At 38.0% G+C, this 15,843-nt stretch overlaps 2 protein-coding genes across 2 annotated transcripts; both read right to left on the reverse strand.

Annotated features, from left to right (window-relative positions):
* Positions 1-2,883: 2,883 nt before the first annotated feature.
* Positions 2,884-5,169, reverse strand: LOC128226131 (M-phase inducer phosphatase 1-like). Its single transcript, XM_052936026.1, has 5 exons — positions 5,159-5,169; positions 4,601-4,748; positions 3,860-4,386; positions 3,401-3,518; positions 2,884-3,045 (listed from the first exon to the last, which is right to left on the reverse strand). The coding sequence occupies exons 1-5, from the start codon at positions 5,167-5,169 to the stop codon at positions 2,884-2,886; spliced, it is 966 nt and encodes a 321-aa protein (XP_052791986.1).
* A 4,353-nt stretch (positions 5,170-9,522) lies between these two features.
* On the reverse strand, positions 9,523-11,621 carry LOC128226139 (M-phase inducer phosphatase 1-like). The gene is made up of 5 exons (XM_052936039.1): positions 11,611-11,621; positions 11,133-11,280; positions 10,370-10,893; positions 10,036-10,153; positions 9,523-9,684 (listed from the first exon to the last, which is right to left on the reverse strand). Exons 1-5 carry the CDS (start codon positions 11,619-11,621, stop codon positions 9,523-9,525), a joined length of 963 nt encoding a protein of 320 aa, XP_052791999.1.
* Between the last annotated feature and the right edge of the window lie 4,222 nt (positions 11,622-15,843).

Raw genomic sequence — 15,843 nt, forward strand, 5'->3', positions numbered from 1 at the left:
ATCGCTTGTTGAACTTTTACTTAAGGCATTTTAGAAATGTGACAAAACAGAAAAAAATCAAGTGATGTTATTTCTCCCAGTAACGTCCTGATCTAAAAAGGAACGATCAGGCCTCGTTTTAGTTTGACTGAGTAGAAAAGTCAAAAATGCGGCGCGATGTATTTCTTAAAGTACCGGAGCGCTTGATTTACATCTGTGAACTTGTTTGCGATCCTTTTTTTAAACTGTTTTAAATTGTAGATTCTCATTATAATGCAAAACGAAGTAATGTTCGTTTGTTAGTGAAATAGGCCAGGGGAAAGTGCAATATTATTTTATCCCGAGAAGATTGCGTTACGTCAATGACCGGTAGTTTTATGCCAGACAATACACTTTTATGTACATGTGTTGAAATTCAATTGTTGATTTAATTGTAAATACATTACATTATGATATAAATAACTAATATTAAGTGCTACTAATTTATATGAATAAAGAAACTGCCATGTAAAATTTCGCTTATTCATTATCTTAAATACGTCATTGATTAACATTTTAATATTTTCTATGTTATTAGATATATGCTATATCATGAGTGATCATGAGTAGCCGTTGTCTTTAAAAATGGCTTGCCAGCGTAAAGCGAAGCTCAACATTTTATAGACAACTAACATGCAATGTATAAGACGATGTGCATAACTGTTGCCTGCTTCTTGCAATAACGAAACCAACATTTTGTCTTTTGTCTATAAGAAATTTGAAGTCAATTTGGGGATTTCCTGCCTTCCTCCCCAACTGAGGTCGCCGAAAATAATTTAATCTAAATTTGAATAGGCAAACAAAGAAATACACCACAAAAATCCACTTGATTTAGAGTGATCATGGTGTCCACCTCTTTCCCGATAATCCGTTGGTTTAATCTTTACCAGACTGAGAGTGATATTTGTGTAAGGCTCTCACATAGAGCACTTGTATGAAAATGGTGTTTATCTCTCACCAAATGGGTCGTGGATTTAAACCCCACCAGAGACATTCCCTCAAGTCCTCTGAAAATGGCCGCAAGTCACAGTAACAGGATTTGAGCGTAATTCATCAACACTCGAGCTGTATGCCATGGAAATAGTTTCATAACAAAAGTCAGAAGGAATTACTCCTGCTTCATAAGTCATTAACTATGGCACCTGTTTCTTTAATAAATGAACTTTCTTTATTTCTGAAATCTAAAAAACGATCGTAAACTTTACATGTAGACGAAAACACTTGTGTCTTCTATTAATCAAACTAAACCTTAACTACGTTCAACTGAGTTTAATTGATTTGACACATAGTATTTGGGCCTTATTTTAACCGATAATATTGTCTTTTTAAAAATATCATGTATATCATGTTTATTTGGCCACTATTTAAACGGAATATTATCATATGCAACTTTATATGGCGAAATATTTACACCTTAACTTCCACTCCTTCAATGAACAATTGTGTGCTATTGTTTGTATTGTGTCAGCAGGGAACGACTTATTTTAAACAACATGTTAAAAACTTTTAATTAATAATTTGTTAAACGTATTGCTGTCATTTTGCATTTCACTTTACGTAAAAAAGTGATTTCATTTACGGTTAATTTTGTCCGTAGCAATAAAGTGTGTAAACCGGTCGGGTCGTTCAATATACAGCATGAGTGAGAACGAATTACAAGCAGGTTTCTTAAATGTATTTATGCATTTCATTCTGGAAATAACTAATAAACAATTTGGTGTAAATATTAGTATTGGATAGCGAGATTGATGTTATTGACGTGGATATGAACGCAGTTGGGCTGGTAAAAATGCACTTGGTGTCCTTCGGACTCCACATACTTAAACCAGCCTCCTGCATTCATATTCCAATAATATCATCAAATACGCAAGTAATTTCATATTTAAATTAAGGCTGACAACAATATACAAGACGGCTTAAGGGCTACAGTTAGGCGTACAGAAAATTCTAAAATTTAAGGATCTTTTTTCTGGCTCTGACATCCTAAGATAATGCTGATTATTACTTTAATTGCCTAGTTTAATGAAAATGTCAGTTTGAGGTCCTCAAAAGGGTTGGGGTTGGGAAAGATGATCTCCGTATCGAAGAGATTCTGGATTGTTACTTTGTTTGCCTATTCAATTAAAATGAAATTTTGGTCAGTTCCATTGTTGTGAGGTTGCAGACAATCCCTAAATCGATTTTAAATGTCTTCTAGACAGAATGTTGTTTCCGTAATTATCTTGGTAGCAGGCAACAGTTTTATACATCGTACCTTCAGTTGGACATTGCATGCTATTTGTCTATAAAATGTTGAGCTTCGCTACGCTCGCCATCAACATTTTAAGACAACCCCTACTCATGATCACGCATATAATAATAACACAGTAGAATATAAAAGTCTTCATAGATGACGTGTTTAAAATAATGTATAAACGAGAATTTACATGGCAGTTTTTATTCATATAAATATTAATATAAATTAGTAGCACTTAACATTTGTTACTTATATCATAATGTGATGTATATACAATTTTATCAACAATTGGATTTCAACACATGTACAAATAAGTGTATTGTCTGGCATAAAACTACCGGTCAGTGTCATTACGTAATTTCAGGTTAAAATAATATTGCACTTTCCCCTGGCCTAACGTTAGTTCGTCTTGAACTATGATTAGAATAAATAAAACATTTTAAAAAAGTAAACAAAACAGTCAATTAGTCCCGTTTGTGAAAAAGTTTTCGATTTTTCTCCACAATCAAACTGAAAGTCGGCATAATCATCCATTTACGTTCATGACGTCACCGAGAAAACTGACATAACTGCGGGTATACTGCTTATTCATATTTCTAAAAGGCCGTGACTTTGACATCAACAAGCGTTCAGAAACTAAGATGGCGGCCTAGACGACTGCGGTGTCGTCTACTTGTCGTCTGTTTGCCGTCCTCCCCCGTCCAGGATTTAGACTTCACTCGGAAGTGACGAAGGTCGGCCGCATGGTTCTCATGCAACATGGGTTTGTAGCTGATTGGATCACACAGGTCCTGGAATTGAAGAATATATGTATATGATAGATAAACGTGGCCGTGCATAACTACATGAATATAGATATATTCTCCGCACATTTAATCAAAAAGGTATGCCTCATACGCAATAAAGTCCGTATCAAAACTAGTGCATACCATGTATGCTAATGACTGAAGAGCGAATACACTGACATTATACACACGAGTGCATGTATACATATTGTTTTGCGTTTAATATACCCATTAGTACTGTAAGGTATTATCTAAATAGTACTAGCGAAATATTGATATGTGAAATATTCGTATGTGAAGAAAACGCCCAATGTTCACAATTGCTCAATATATCCGTTCTTTAAATTATTTTGAAACATACCCGATACTTGTTGAAGAAGGCCTTGTATCCGCCATGGAGTAGGTACACTTCCGGGAAGTTGAGACGCGGGTATATGTCGCTGTTCAACATTCGGTCTTGCGCGCGTAGGAACCGGTACCTGCCGAAGGAAAACTTATTATAGCAAAACTTGCAATGGCGTATTTCTTCATTAATTAAATTTCGTTACAAAAGTCTCAAATATGACACAGCTTTTTAGTAAAAGAAACTTACATTTTAATGTTGCATGTTACCTCACGTGTTTTTCTTACAAATATGGAGCCCTTTATAGATTTTAAATTGAATTGTTTCAAAACAACCAAAACTGGCCCAGAATCAGAATAGTTTTTACAGTGAATATTTTGTTACAAAGTTTACCAATCATATTTAAGAAAACGAAACATCATATATGAGATGAGAGCGAGAGCATTTTGTGCCACCTGAGCTTTCGCGACTTCTTACATTTTAGGCCCTCTTTCTGATGAGAATTCACAGTGGAAGATCAGCACGTGACGCTTGCCGTCAGCTACAGGTTTCTGAAGCAAGCTGTTGACCTCATCTTTCGTGTACATGTTTACAGCCCCTCTGATGTGCCCGCCCTCGAACTCGTACGGGTACCGGCAATCAACAATGGTGACGTCACCAATAACGTCATTGAAGCATCCATGAACTACATCAGCCATCACGTCCGGCGAGATGGCCATAAGGTCTTTGTGCTTTCCGGGAATTGTCGGAAGTGTGTATTCACCTGACCCATCAGCGATCATGTCATTTCCGATTTCAAGCGTTTCGACCGCATTGATGATCCCGATATTTAAACGTTCATTGGATTTTTGCGTTATGCCCGAAGCGTCTTTGGCCCTTTTGACTGAATGTTTCGGTGTTTCTTCCATAAGGTCTTCGTCAGCAGAGCGCTTTCCGTAAAAGAGGCTGCGTCTGACGTCAAATGCATCGCGGTGTCGCATGAACGGTTTTGCGGGAATTTCAATCTACAAAGGAAAATTGACGTCAGTTTTGTTAAAATCGATTGAAGTAACACCTTATTTATGTTTTTCTCTAAAATGCTTTCTTTTGAAAATGCGGTTGCCTTAGATACTTTAAACAATATAAATCTATAAAAAATTATATCCTGCTAGACACACCTCTGAATTTCCCAAAGAGAATGTGCCGGGGATTTAAATCATAATATCCTTATTGACGTACCGATAAAGGCGTGTCTTGTCCATGATTGTCTCCCCAGCAGAAAGCATTGTTCCCTGGTCCTCTTGGCGTTAATACGGCCTCGAGTTCAGCAGGGGAAGTCTCGCAGTCGTGACCGAATCCGGAACTGACGTCATCGAACAGTCTCAATCTGAATTGTTTAGAACATTGAAAACTGATCGTGCGATATTTAACCTGGTGTTTATCCTGTTAAATACATCCTCTCATTATAGCTATATAACTGCTAAATACTTTTAACAAGTGTATGTAACTAGTCTAGCTTTAAATATACTTTTTGCTCTATTTTTAGATAAAACTAACATTGCTGATATATTTTGATCTTTTAATATTTTAAACTAAAACGTTTCATTACAACAACAACACCAACAGCAACAACAACAAATCGTGTATAACTCAGAACTTGAAAAATAGCGACTTTCATTAGCAAGTATTCAAGTTTAACATTTTCCCTGCTTAAAAAACAATACAGAACGTAAAGTCAGTGTTATAAACATTTCTAATGAAAAATTACAATGTTCAAACTACTTGAAAGAATCCTACCTGAGCGGCATATTAAGGTTTGGTATTCTGAACAAATGTTGCAGTAGGAAACTGTTGATGGTGAAGCTTTCACAAAATATGATTTTCAATATTTTTGAAAACAATTTATATATCATATCCACACGGAAGAATAATTTTAAGTTATTCCGCGTTTCTCAATTATCGAGTAGAAAATTATCCCTCTCTTTTAATGATTTTCTCACGGGACCTTCTAATTAAGGAATGAGCAATCAACAGACAAAGTTTGGTTTACTCAATCTGTTTTATAAATATGGTGATAATGATCTTAACATATCGGAAGAGTTTGAGACTTTTAATTGGCCAATCGCCTTTCAAAGTGCATGTCAAAATACATGTATGCTGTTGTTGTTATCATTAAAGCGGGCTATTTTTTAAATAGATTACATCTACGCGTAAATGAATTTAATCAGAATATTCAGACAAAACTAACCAGATTTGATAAAAATCTGACAAAGTTAAACATATTGAAGTTTTGTTTAATATGACATATCTTACCTTGTAGCATTTAAGATAGAAATATCTTATCGAATTCTAAAGAACAATATTGACACTTCGACATACTTTCAAGTTAAAAAAAAAACATAATTGGTATTGAAAACTTTGTATAAATTTTCAATTAAAGATGCTCTCTACTCCCAAATATGTTTTACCACAATTAATAAAAATGTTAAAATATACCAAAGAGGATTAATACATGTTGAAAACAGTAGTTCTTATGAAGGATACCAAATTTAATTTAATTTAAATGAAATGAGCATAAAACACAGTATTTCTACCTTATGAGAGTATAGTAGACCACAGTAAATCTTTTAACATTCACCAATCATTTCATATTTTTGCGCTTTCTGCTATTGAATACACGGTTACAATCTTGTTATCAGTAATTAATAGTTTCCATAAATGCATTATTTAGTAAGTAGTTAAAGGTTTATCAGTCAAACTTGATGCTTGTTTTTCATATGTATGTACTGTTTTGAATAAAAGTATCACTTTAAGAACACTTGTCTTTTCCCAGCAAGAACTTGAAATTAAGCACCAATCAAACCCGTCTTTAATAACCTAACAGTCTAATTTGTTTGATTAAAAAAGATGTATACTAAATATGCATCACTTATTGTGGATTCTAACCCACCGGTTCGAGAATGATACTGGTGTCCGCCACTAAACCATATGGTCTTGGGTACAAAACCCACCAGGGTGAGAATGATGCTGGTGTCAGCCTGCCACTAACGAGTTCTTAGGTTCGAACCCACCTGAATGAGAATCATATTGGTGTCAACCTCCCACTCATGAGCTCATTGATTCGAATCCACTCATGTGAGAATGATAATAGTGTTCGCCTTCCTACCAAACGGTCTTTGGAACGAGCCCCACCACGCTGAGAATGATACTAGAGTCCACCCCTACCTCACAAGTTCGTGGGATGAAACCCACCAGAGTGAGAATCATACTAGTGTCACTAGTTCGTGCGTTCGAGCAAATCGGAATGTGAGTGATACGCCTAAGTCTAAAATATTTGTATAAGCGGTCACGCGTTGTAAATAAGTAATTTTGCACTTGTCGTGGGTGCTATGATAGTGAAAATGGCGTTCGGCTATCACACATGAGAACTTGGGTTCGAACCCAATCAGGGTAAGAGTGATGATACTTTGAACTTGCCCAAATGGTCTCTGGTTTGAACCCACTAGTATATCGTTGTCCGCCTTTCACTGGTTCAATCACACCTGGTTGAGAGTGATATCTGTGTCCGCTACTCAACAACAAGTTTGTGGAATTTACCCCACCAAGATGAGAGTTATATTGGTGCCCGCCTCTCATTAATGAGTTCGTGGGTTCGAGCCCCACCAAGGTCGGAGTGCTATTGGTGTCCGCCTGCCATCAATGAGTTTGTGGTTTCGAGCCCCCACCAGGGTTAAAGAGTTATTGATATCCGCCTTTCACCCAGGAGCTCATGGGTTCGTTCTCCACATCGGTGAGAGTAAAATTGGTGTTCGCTTCTCACCTAAGCGGTATTAAATACGAGCCCCATCTGATCGAGAGTGGTATTGATGTTCACCTCTTACTAAAGACAGGTCGTGGGGTTAGCCCATCCGGAAAATAGTTTTCCGTGTCCTCTCAAAACAGACGCTATTTACAGGCTGATTTATAAGCCGTACAACGTTTGTAAAACTCGAGCTTAATTTATTTGAATCACGTCATAACAACAGTGAGATGGAAAAAATGAAATAAACGCGTTCCTGCTTCTGGAGTAATGGCGATTTTCATGATATCTATTGATAAAAGAAATTAAAATTCTAAATTTCTGTTGAAATATTACTTAGCCTTTATAGGAGATATGGTGTGGGTTTTTTTTAATTTTACAAAACTCTTTAAGCGAAGCACCTTAGTTTGTTGTTGTTTTTATTTTCTAAACGATCACGTTCGAAAACATTACATGTACACGAAACACAACTGTCAACTTTTAATCAAATACGATCTTAGCTATTTCCAACCGATTTTAACTGATGTGCCGTATTGTAAGGAAAACTTATCTTCAGAGATGTCATCAGTTTTAAAGATGTCACATATAACATGTGTATTTGGCCAATAAGTATAACAAATAGTTTTAAGTGCATCCATAATTTTGAAGTAGTTGTTTCAATATAAGGCTAATGACAAATACAAGACGACTAAATGCTACAAAAGCGAGTACAGATAATTTACGAATTAAAAAATAAAAGGTTGTTCTTGCTATAACATTATAAGTTTATGATGATTGTTACTTTGATTTCCAATTTCAAATAATGCTTCAGTTTGACGCCCGTAACTTTCATTTGACCGGTTTAAAGATAACCTCTATAAAACAATGTTTCTTATTAATTTAACTTTTCAAAGAAACTTTAATCTAAAAGAAGAATTAAGACAGTTCAATACGTATTCAATTTTCAAAACCAACGATGCGTTTCATTATACGAACTGCAAAATTTCCGTGTATAATTGCTTGCTTTTAACTTTAACTTGATTACATTAGAATCATTTCTTCAACTAAAGTATTTTAGTATAAATATCATGCAGGTAGTTTAAGCTTAGTTTTGAGAATAACTTCAATCAAAATATGACTTTGCGGGCAAACCGAAAATTGATCTGACATAACTGTGGTTCCGTCAGTTGGTTGCAAGCAACAGTTGTGCATATCGTGCTCGACTTGCTTCCCTTTGGCCATTCATTCAATCATTCGGAGCTCCTCGGCCATTTTATCGAAAACAACCTCGGATGTATGCAGGTACATCAGTTGAAGTAATTCGTAAAATTTTGAATTATATCATTAATTAAATGTAGTGTTTTAGAGTTGTATTTATTGATCTAAGTTTAAATTGATTGCCATTGAATTGTTTTATTGCAAACATATTTAAGAATCCCAAGAGTAATGTCACAAAGTTTAACTGCTAAATAAAATTACTACGCGATCTACTTGCAGCGGACTTAAACGTACCACTTTTGAGTATGTAAACCGTCCAAATACATCCGAGGTTGTTTTTGAAAAAAATGGCCGAGGAGTTCCGAATGTCATTCAATGTTACAAACTCGGATAGATCATACGTAGCCGTTCTCTATAACATATTGAGCATTGCTACACTCGCCACTAGCTTCCATAGACAACCCATACTCATGATTACTAATGGTATAGAATATACTTCATGCTACAGTGTTCTTCGTTGACGGATTGGTAGCAGGCAACACTTGTGCACATCATGTTTAACTTGCCTCCCTGCAGTTGTACAATGCCTGTTATTTGTCTATAAAAAGTTGAGGTTCACTTTCGCTCGCACGTTAAGCATTATCACAGTAAATAATACAGTAAAATGTTCATTAATAAATGGCGTATTGAAAATGAATAAACGAGAACTAACATGGCAGTTTCTTTAATCATATAAATTAGTAGCCATATATATCGCAATGTAATGTATTTACAATTTTATAAACAACAGGATTTCAATAATGTACATGTAAGTGTATGGTCTGGAATAAAAAAAACGGTCAGTGTCATAACATATTCTCCTCAGGTTTAAATAATATTGCACTTTCCCCTGGCCTATTTCTCCAACAAATGTTCGTCACTTCGTTTTGCATTTTTGTGAAACAGTTTTAAACAATTATAAACAATTTCAATAATGTAACACACAACTGTAAAACCGTAAACTGGTGCACATTAAGCGCTCTGGTATGATAGGTAATCGTCTTCCTCGTGATTTTTCTCCGTAATCAATTTGAAACGCGGCCATTTTCAGCGATGACATCACTGTGAGTAATGACATCATTGGAAGTAAACTGCTCCATCAAATGACTTTAAGATCACGAAGCGGTCAGAGACTAAGATGGCGGCCAAGACGACTGCGGTGGCGTCTACTTGTCTTCTGATTGCCGTCCTCCCCCGTCCAGGATTTAGATTTCACCCGGAAGTGACGTAGGTCGGCCGAGTGGTTCTCATGCAACATGGGTTTGTAGCTGATCGGATCACATAGGCCCTGGAATTTAATGAAAGAGAAACTTATGTATATGATATGTGTTCGTTAACTTGTTGACATACATGTATATAGATATATTCTCGACGAATGGTGTATCGCTCACTCATTGCAATACAACCCGAGTCACAACCAGTGCATATCATATTTAATTAGGACTGAATGGCGATTATACTAACTTAGTTAACACAATTGAATTACTATTGTTCTTCCTCCAAACTACATGCATTGATACTTTGGTGTATTTAAATATTAAAAGACAAGTTTTCCTTATTTATTTATAAATATAAACTCCTACAGCACAATGGTCACACAAGGTAATGGATCCGTACTTAGAATTATGTTGAACCATACCTGATACTTGTTGAAGAAGGCCTTGTATCCGCCATGGAGAAGGTACACTTCCGGGAAGTTCAGTCGCGGATAACTGTCGCTGTTTAACATCCGGTCTTGCGCACGCAGGAACCGGTACCTGTCCAAGGACAAAACAAATACATTAAATACTTGCATACGAGAAAAACAAATAATTTTGACCAATAATCAGAATATCATTAACAGTGAAGGTATTGTCGCATAGCTTTCGTTTTCTTATTAAAATATACCATGTACACAAACGATATATCAGGTATGAGGTAGAGTCATTTGACGTGCCACGTTAGCATGCGCGACGTCCAGAGCGACTACTTACATTTTCGGCCCTCTCTCTGATGAGAATTCACAGTGGAAGATCAGCACGTGACGCTTGTCGTCAGCTAGTGGTTTCTGAAGCAATCTATTGACCTGATCTTTCGTGTACATGTTTACAGCCCCTCTGATGTGCCCGCCCTCAAACTCGTACGGGTAACGGCAATCGACAATGGTGACGTCACCAATGACGTCATTGAAGTATCCACGAATGACGTCAGCCATTATTTCCGGCGAAATGGCCGTAAGGTCACTGTGCTTTCCGGGCACTGTCGGAAGTGTGTATTTACTTGACCCATCAGCGATCATGTCGTTTCCGATTTCAAGCGTTTCGACCGCTTTAATGATCCCGTTTGTCAAACGTTCGTGGGATTTCGGCGTAACGCCAAAAACGTCTTTGGCCTTTTTGGCTGCATGTATTGGTGACACTGTAAGGTCTACATCAGCAGAGCGCTTTCCGGAAAAGAGGCCGCGTCTGACGTCAATTGCATCGCCACGTCGTATCCTAGGTTTTGCGGAAATTTCAATCTACAATGAAGAACAATGGCGTCAGTTATGTCAAAAAAACAGCGTATGATTCATGTTTTTTAATGAATTGCTTTTTTTTGAAAATAATAAATTGTTTGTTAGAAAAATAAAAACAAAATAAAGTAGATATCTTATATTCTGTTAAATACACATGCGTCGTTCGACGACCTCAGTTGTTCAAAGAGTATAAAAAAGAACACTGCGGATGTAAACATCAAATTAAATAAATATTCACGTACCGACAAAGGCGTGTCTTGTCCATGAACATTTGTCATGCAGAAATCGTTGTTCCCCTTTCCTCCAGGCGTTAGCATTGCCTCAAGTTCTTCAGTGGTAACTTTGCAGTCGTCACCGAATCCGGAAATGACGTCATCGAACAATCTCAGTCTGAATTAATAAACATTAAAAACTGTTTAAGTATGAACATGATTAAATACATCACTGGATAAATTGATCTTACATAAGATTTTGATTTAAAACGTCTTGATAAAGATATTTTTATTATATGTTTTTTTTTCCAAAATGCATTGCTTCAATTCAAGTGACGTCAACCAGAAATCGTATACAAACAAACATTTGAGAAAATAACTACTTTCCGTATTTAGAAACAACTTAAGCAAACCTCGTGTGTCGATTTTTCTCTTCTTTAAACTCTTATTTATTTTTATATATAATCAGTGAAATTAAAAATGTATAAAATATAAGATTAAATCCTACCTGAGCGACATATTGATATGTGGTATTCTGAACAGAAGTCGTAGTAGGAATCTGTTGATGGTAAAGCTTTCACAAATTATGATTTTCAATATTTCACAAAACAATTTATATGCCATTTTCAACCTGAAGAATAATTTTAACTAGTATCGCGTTTCTTAATTATCGAGTAGAAAATATCCCTCTTTTTGAATTATTTTCTCACGCGACTTACTAATTAAGAAAAGAGCAATCAACAGTCAATGTTTGGTTTACTCAATATGTTTTATAAATACGGTGATAATGATCTTAACATATCGGAAGAGTTTGAGACTTTTAATTGGTCAATCGCCTCTCAATGCACATGTCAAAATGCATGTAAGCTGTTGTTGTTATTCATTAAAGTGGGTTACATTTTAAATAGATTACATCTACGCGTAAATGAATTTAATCAGAATATTCCGACAAAACTAACCAGATTTGATAAAAATCAGACAAAGTTAAAAATATTGATTTTTTCTTTTATATGACATATCTTGTATCATTTAAGATGGAAATATCTTATCAAACTCTAAAGAACAATATTGACACTTGTAGATACTTTGACTGTCAAATTACAAAACAGAATTGGTATTAAATACTTTGTAAACTTTTTCATTTACGAACACTTGTTCTTTTCCAGAAATATTTCTGAAAAAAAAACAATCAAAGCCGTCTTTAATTACCTAATCAGTCTAATTTTTTTTAAAGAAGATCAGGCTTTGTGAAATGATATTTGTCACTTATTGTGTGTTCGACCCTAGGGTTAGAGTTATAATATTGTCGTGAGTTCGAACACAACACATCGAGTACCTGTGTCGACCTCCCACTCACTAGTTCGTGAGTTCGAACACACAAGGGTGAGAATCAAACTGGTGTCCGACTCTAAGTCACTAGTTCGTGCGTTCGAGCGAATCGGGGTGTGAGTGACACGCATAAGTCTAAAATATTTGTATAAGCGGTCACGCGTTGTAAATAAATATTTTTCGCTTGTCGTGGGTTCTATGATAGTGAAAATGGCGTTCGCCTCTCGCACAGGAGAACTTGGGTTCGAACCCAATCAGGGTAAGAGTGATGATACTTTGAACTTCTTGCCCAAATGGTCTCTGGTTTGAACCCACTAGTATATCGTTGTCCGCCTTTCACTCGCGCGTTTGTTGGTTCAATCATACCTGGCTGAGAGTGATATCTGTGTCCGCTACTCAACAACAAGTTTGTGGGATTGACCCCACCAAGGTGAGAGTAATATTGGTGTCCGCCTCCCATTAATGAGTTCGTGGGTTCGAGCCCAACCAAGGTCAGGGTGCTATTGGTGTCCGCCTCTCAATAATGAGTTCGTGGGTTCGAGCCCAACCAAGGTCAGGGTGCTATTGGTGTCCGCCTCTCAATAATAAGTTCGTGGGTTCGAGCCCCACCAAGGTCAGGGTGCTATTGGTGTCCGCCTCTCAATAATAAGTTCGTGGGTTCGAGCCCCACCAAGGTCAGAGTGCTATTGGTGTCCGCCTCCCATTAATAAGTTCGTGGGTTCGAGCCCAACCAAGGTCAGGGTGCTATTGGTGTCCGCCTCTCAATAATAAGTTCGTGGGTTCGAGCCCCACCAAGGTCAGGGTGCTATTGGTGTCCGCCTCTCAATAATAAGTTCGTGGGTTCGAGCCCAACCAAGGTCAGGGTGCTATTGGTGTCCGCCTCTCAATAATAAGTTCGTGGGTTCGAGCCCCACCAAGGTCAGGGTGCTATTGGTGTCCGCCTCTCAATAATAAGTTCGTGGGTTCGAGCCCCACCAAGGTCAGGTTGCTATTGGTGTCCGCCTCTCAATAATAAGTTCGTGGGTTCGAGCCCCACCAAGGTCAGGGTGCTATTGGTGTCCGCCTCCCATTAATAAGTTCGTGGGTTCGAGCCCAACCAAGGTCAGGGTGCTATTGGTGTCCGCCTCTCAATAATAAGTTCGTGGGTTCGAGCCCAACCAAGGTCAGGGTGCTATTGGTGTCCGCCTCTCAATAATAAGTTCGTGGGTTCGAGCCCCACCAAGGTCAGGGTGCTATTGGTGTCCGCCTCCCATTAATAAGTTCGTGGGTTCGAGCCCAACCAAGGTCAGGGTGCTATTGGTGTCCGCCTCTCAATAATAAGTTCGTGGGTTCGAGCCCAACCAAGGTCAGGGTGCTATTGGTGTCCGCCTCTCAATAATGAGTTCGTGGGTTCGAGCCCCACCAAGGTCAGGGTGCTATTGGTGTCCGCCTCTCAATAATGAGTTCGTGGGTTCGAGCCCAACCAAGGTCAGGGTGCTATTGGTGTCCGCCTCCCATTAATAAGTTCGTGGGTTCGAGCCCAACCAAGGTCAGGGTGCTATTGGTGTCCGCCTCCCAATAATAAGTTCGTGGGTTCGAGCCCAACCAAGGTCAGGGTGCTATTGGTGTCCGCCTCTCAATAATGAGTTCGTGGGTTCGAGCCCCACCAAGGTCAGGGTGCTATTGGTGTCCGCCTCTCAATAATAAGTTCGTGGGTTCGAGCCCAACCAAGGTCAGGGTGCTATTGGTGTCCGCCTCTCAATAATAAGTTCGTGGGTTCGAGCCCAACCAAGGTCAGGGTGCTATTGGTGTCCGCCTCTCAATAATAAGTTCGTGGGTTCGAGCCCCACCAAGGTCAGGGTGCTATTGGTGTCCGCCTCTCAATAATGAGTTCGTGGGTTCGAGCCCAACCAAGGTCAGGGTGCTATTGGTGTCCGCCTCTCAATAATGAGTTCGTGGGTTCGAGCCCCACCAAGGTCAGGGTGCTATTGGTGTCCGCCTCTCAATAATGAGTTCGTGAGTTCGAGCCCAACCAAGGTCAGGGTGCTATTGGTGTCCGCCTCTCAATAATAAGTTCGTGGGTTCGAGCCCAACCAAGGTCAGGGTGCTATTGGTGTCCGCCTCTCAATAATAAGTTCGTGGGTTCGAGCCCCACCAAGGTCAGGGTGCTATTGGTGTCCGCCTCTCAATAATAAGTTCGTGGGTTCGAGCCCAACCAAGGTCAGGGTGCTATTGGTGTCCGCCTCTCATTAATGAGTTCGTGGGTTCGAGCCCAACCAAGGTCAGAGTGCTATTGGTGTCCGCCTCTCATTAATGAGTTCGTGGGTTCGAGCCCCACCAAGGTCAGGTTGCTATTGGTGTCCGCCTCCCATCAATGAGTTTGTGATTTCGAGCCCCCACCAGGGTTAAAGTGTTATTGATATCCGCTTTTCACACAGGAGCTCATGGGTTCGATCTTCACCTCGGTGAGAGTAAAATTGGTGTACGCTTCTTCTAAGCGGTCATGAGTACGAGCCCCACTGGTCGAGAGTGATATTGGTGTTCACCTCTCACTAAAGACAGGTCGTGGGGTTAAGCACCACAGGGAAATAGTTTTCCATGTCCTCTCAAAACGGACGCCATTTACAGGCTGATTCTTAAGCTACCAACGTTTGTAACATACGAGCTCTATACCATTCGAATAACGTCATAACAAAAGTGAGATGGACAAATTGAAATAAAAACGTTCCTGCTTCCGGAGAAATAGCGTTTTTCATGATACCTATTGATAAAAGAAATTAAAATTCAAAATTTCTGTTGAAATATTACTTAGCCTTTATACGAGATATGGTGTGTTTTTTTAAAATCATACAGAACTCTTGAAGTGAAGCACCTAAGTTTGTTGTTGTTGTGTTTTTTTTATTTTATAAACGATCAAATGATCACGTTCGAAAACATTACATGTACACAACTGTCAACTTTTAACCAAATAACATCTTAAATATTTTCAACCGAATTTAACTGATTTGCGGCATTGTATGTAGGTCTTATCTTCAGAGATATCGTCTTTTTTATAAATGTCATATATAACATGTTTATTTGGCCAGTAATTATTATAAGTAGTTTAAATGCAACCATAATTTTAAAATAGTTTTTTTTTTAATTTAAGACTAAAGACAAATACCAGAAGACTAAAATGCTACAATAGCGAGGACAGATAATTAACGGATTAAAAAATAAAAGGTTATTCTGGCTCTTACATCCTAAGATTATCGAGAATGATACTTGATGTGCAAGTTTAATTAACATTTCAGTTGGACACCAGTAACTTTTATTTAACGGGTTTAAAGATAACGGCTATACAATATTCTTTTAATCAATTTAATTTGCCAAAAAAAATAATCTTAAAGAAGAATAAGACAGTTTAATACCTATTCAGTTCTAAAAACCAACG

The sequence above is a fragment of the Mya arenaria genome, chromosome 1 (assembly GCF_026914265.1).
Source record: "Mya arenaria isolate MELC-2E11 chromosome 1, ASM2691426v1".
NCBI classification, from domain to species: Eukaryota; Metazoa; Mollusca; class Bivalvia; order Myida; family Myidae; genus Mya; species Mya arenaria.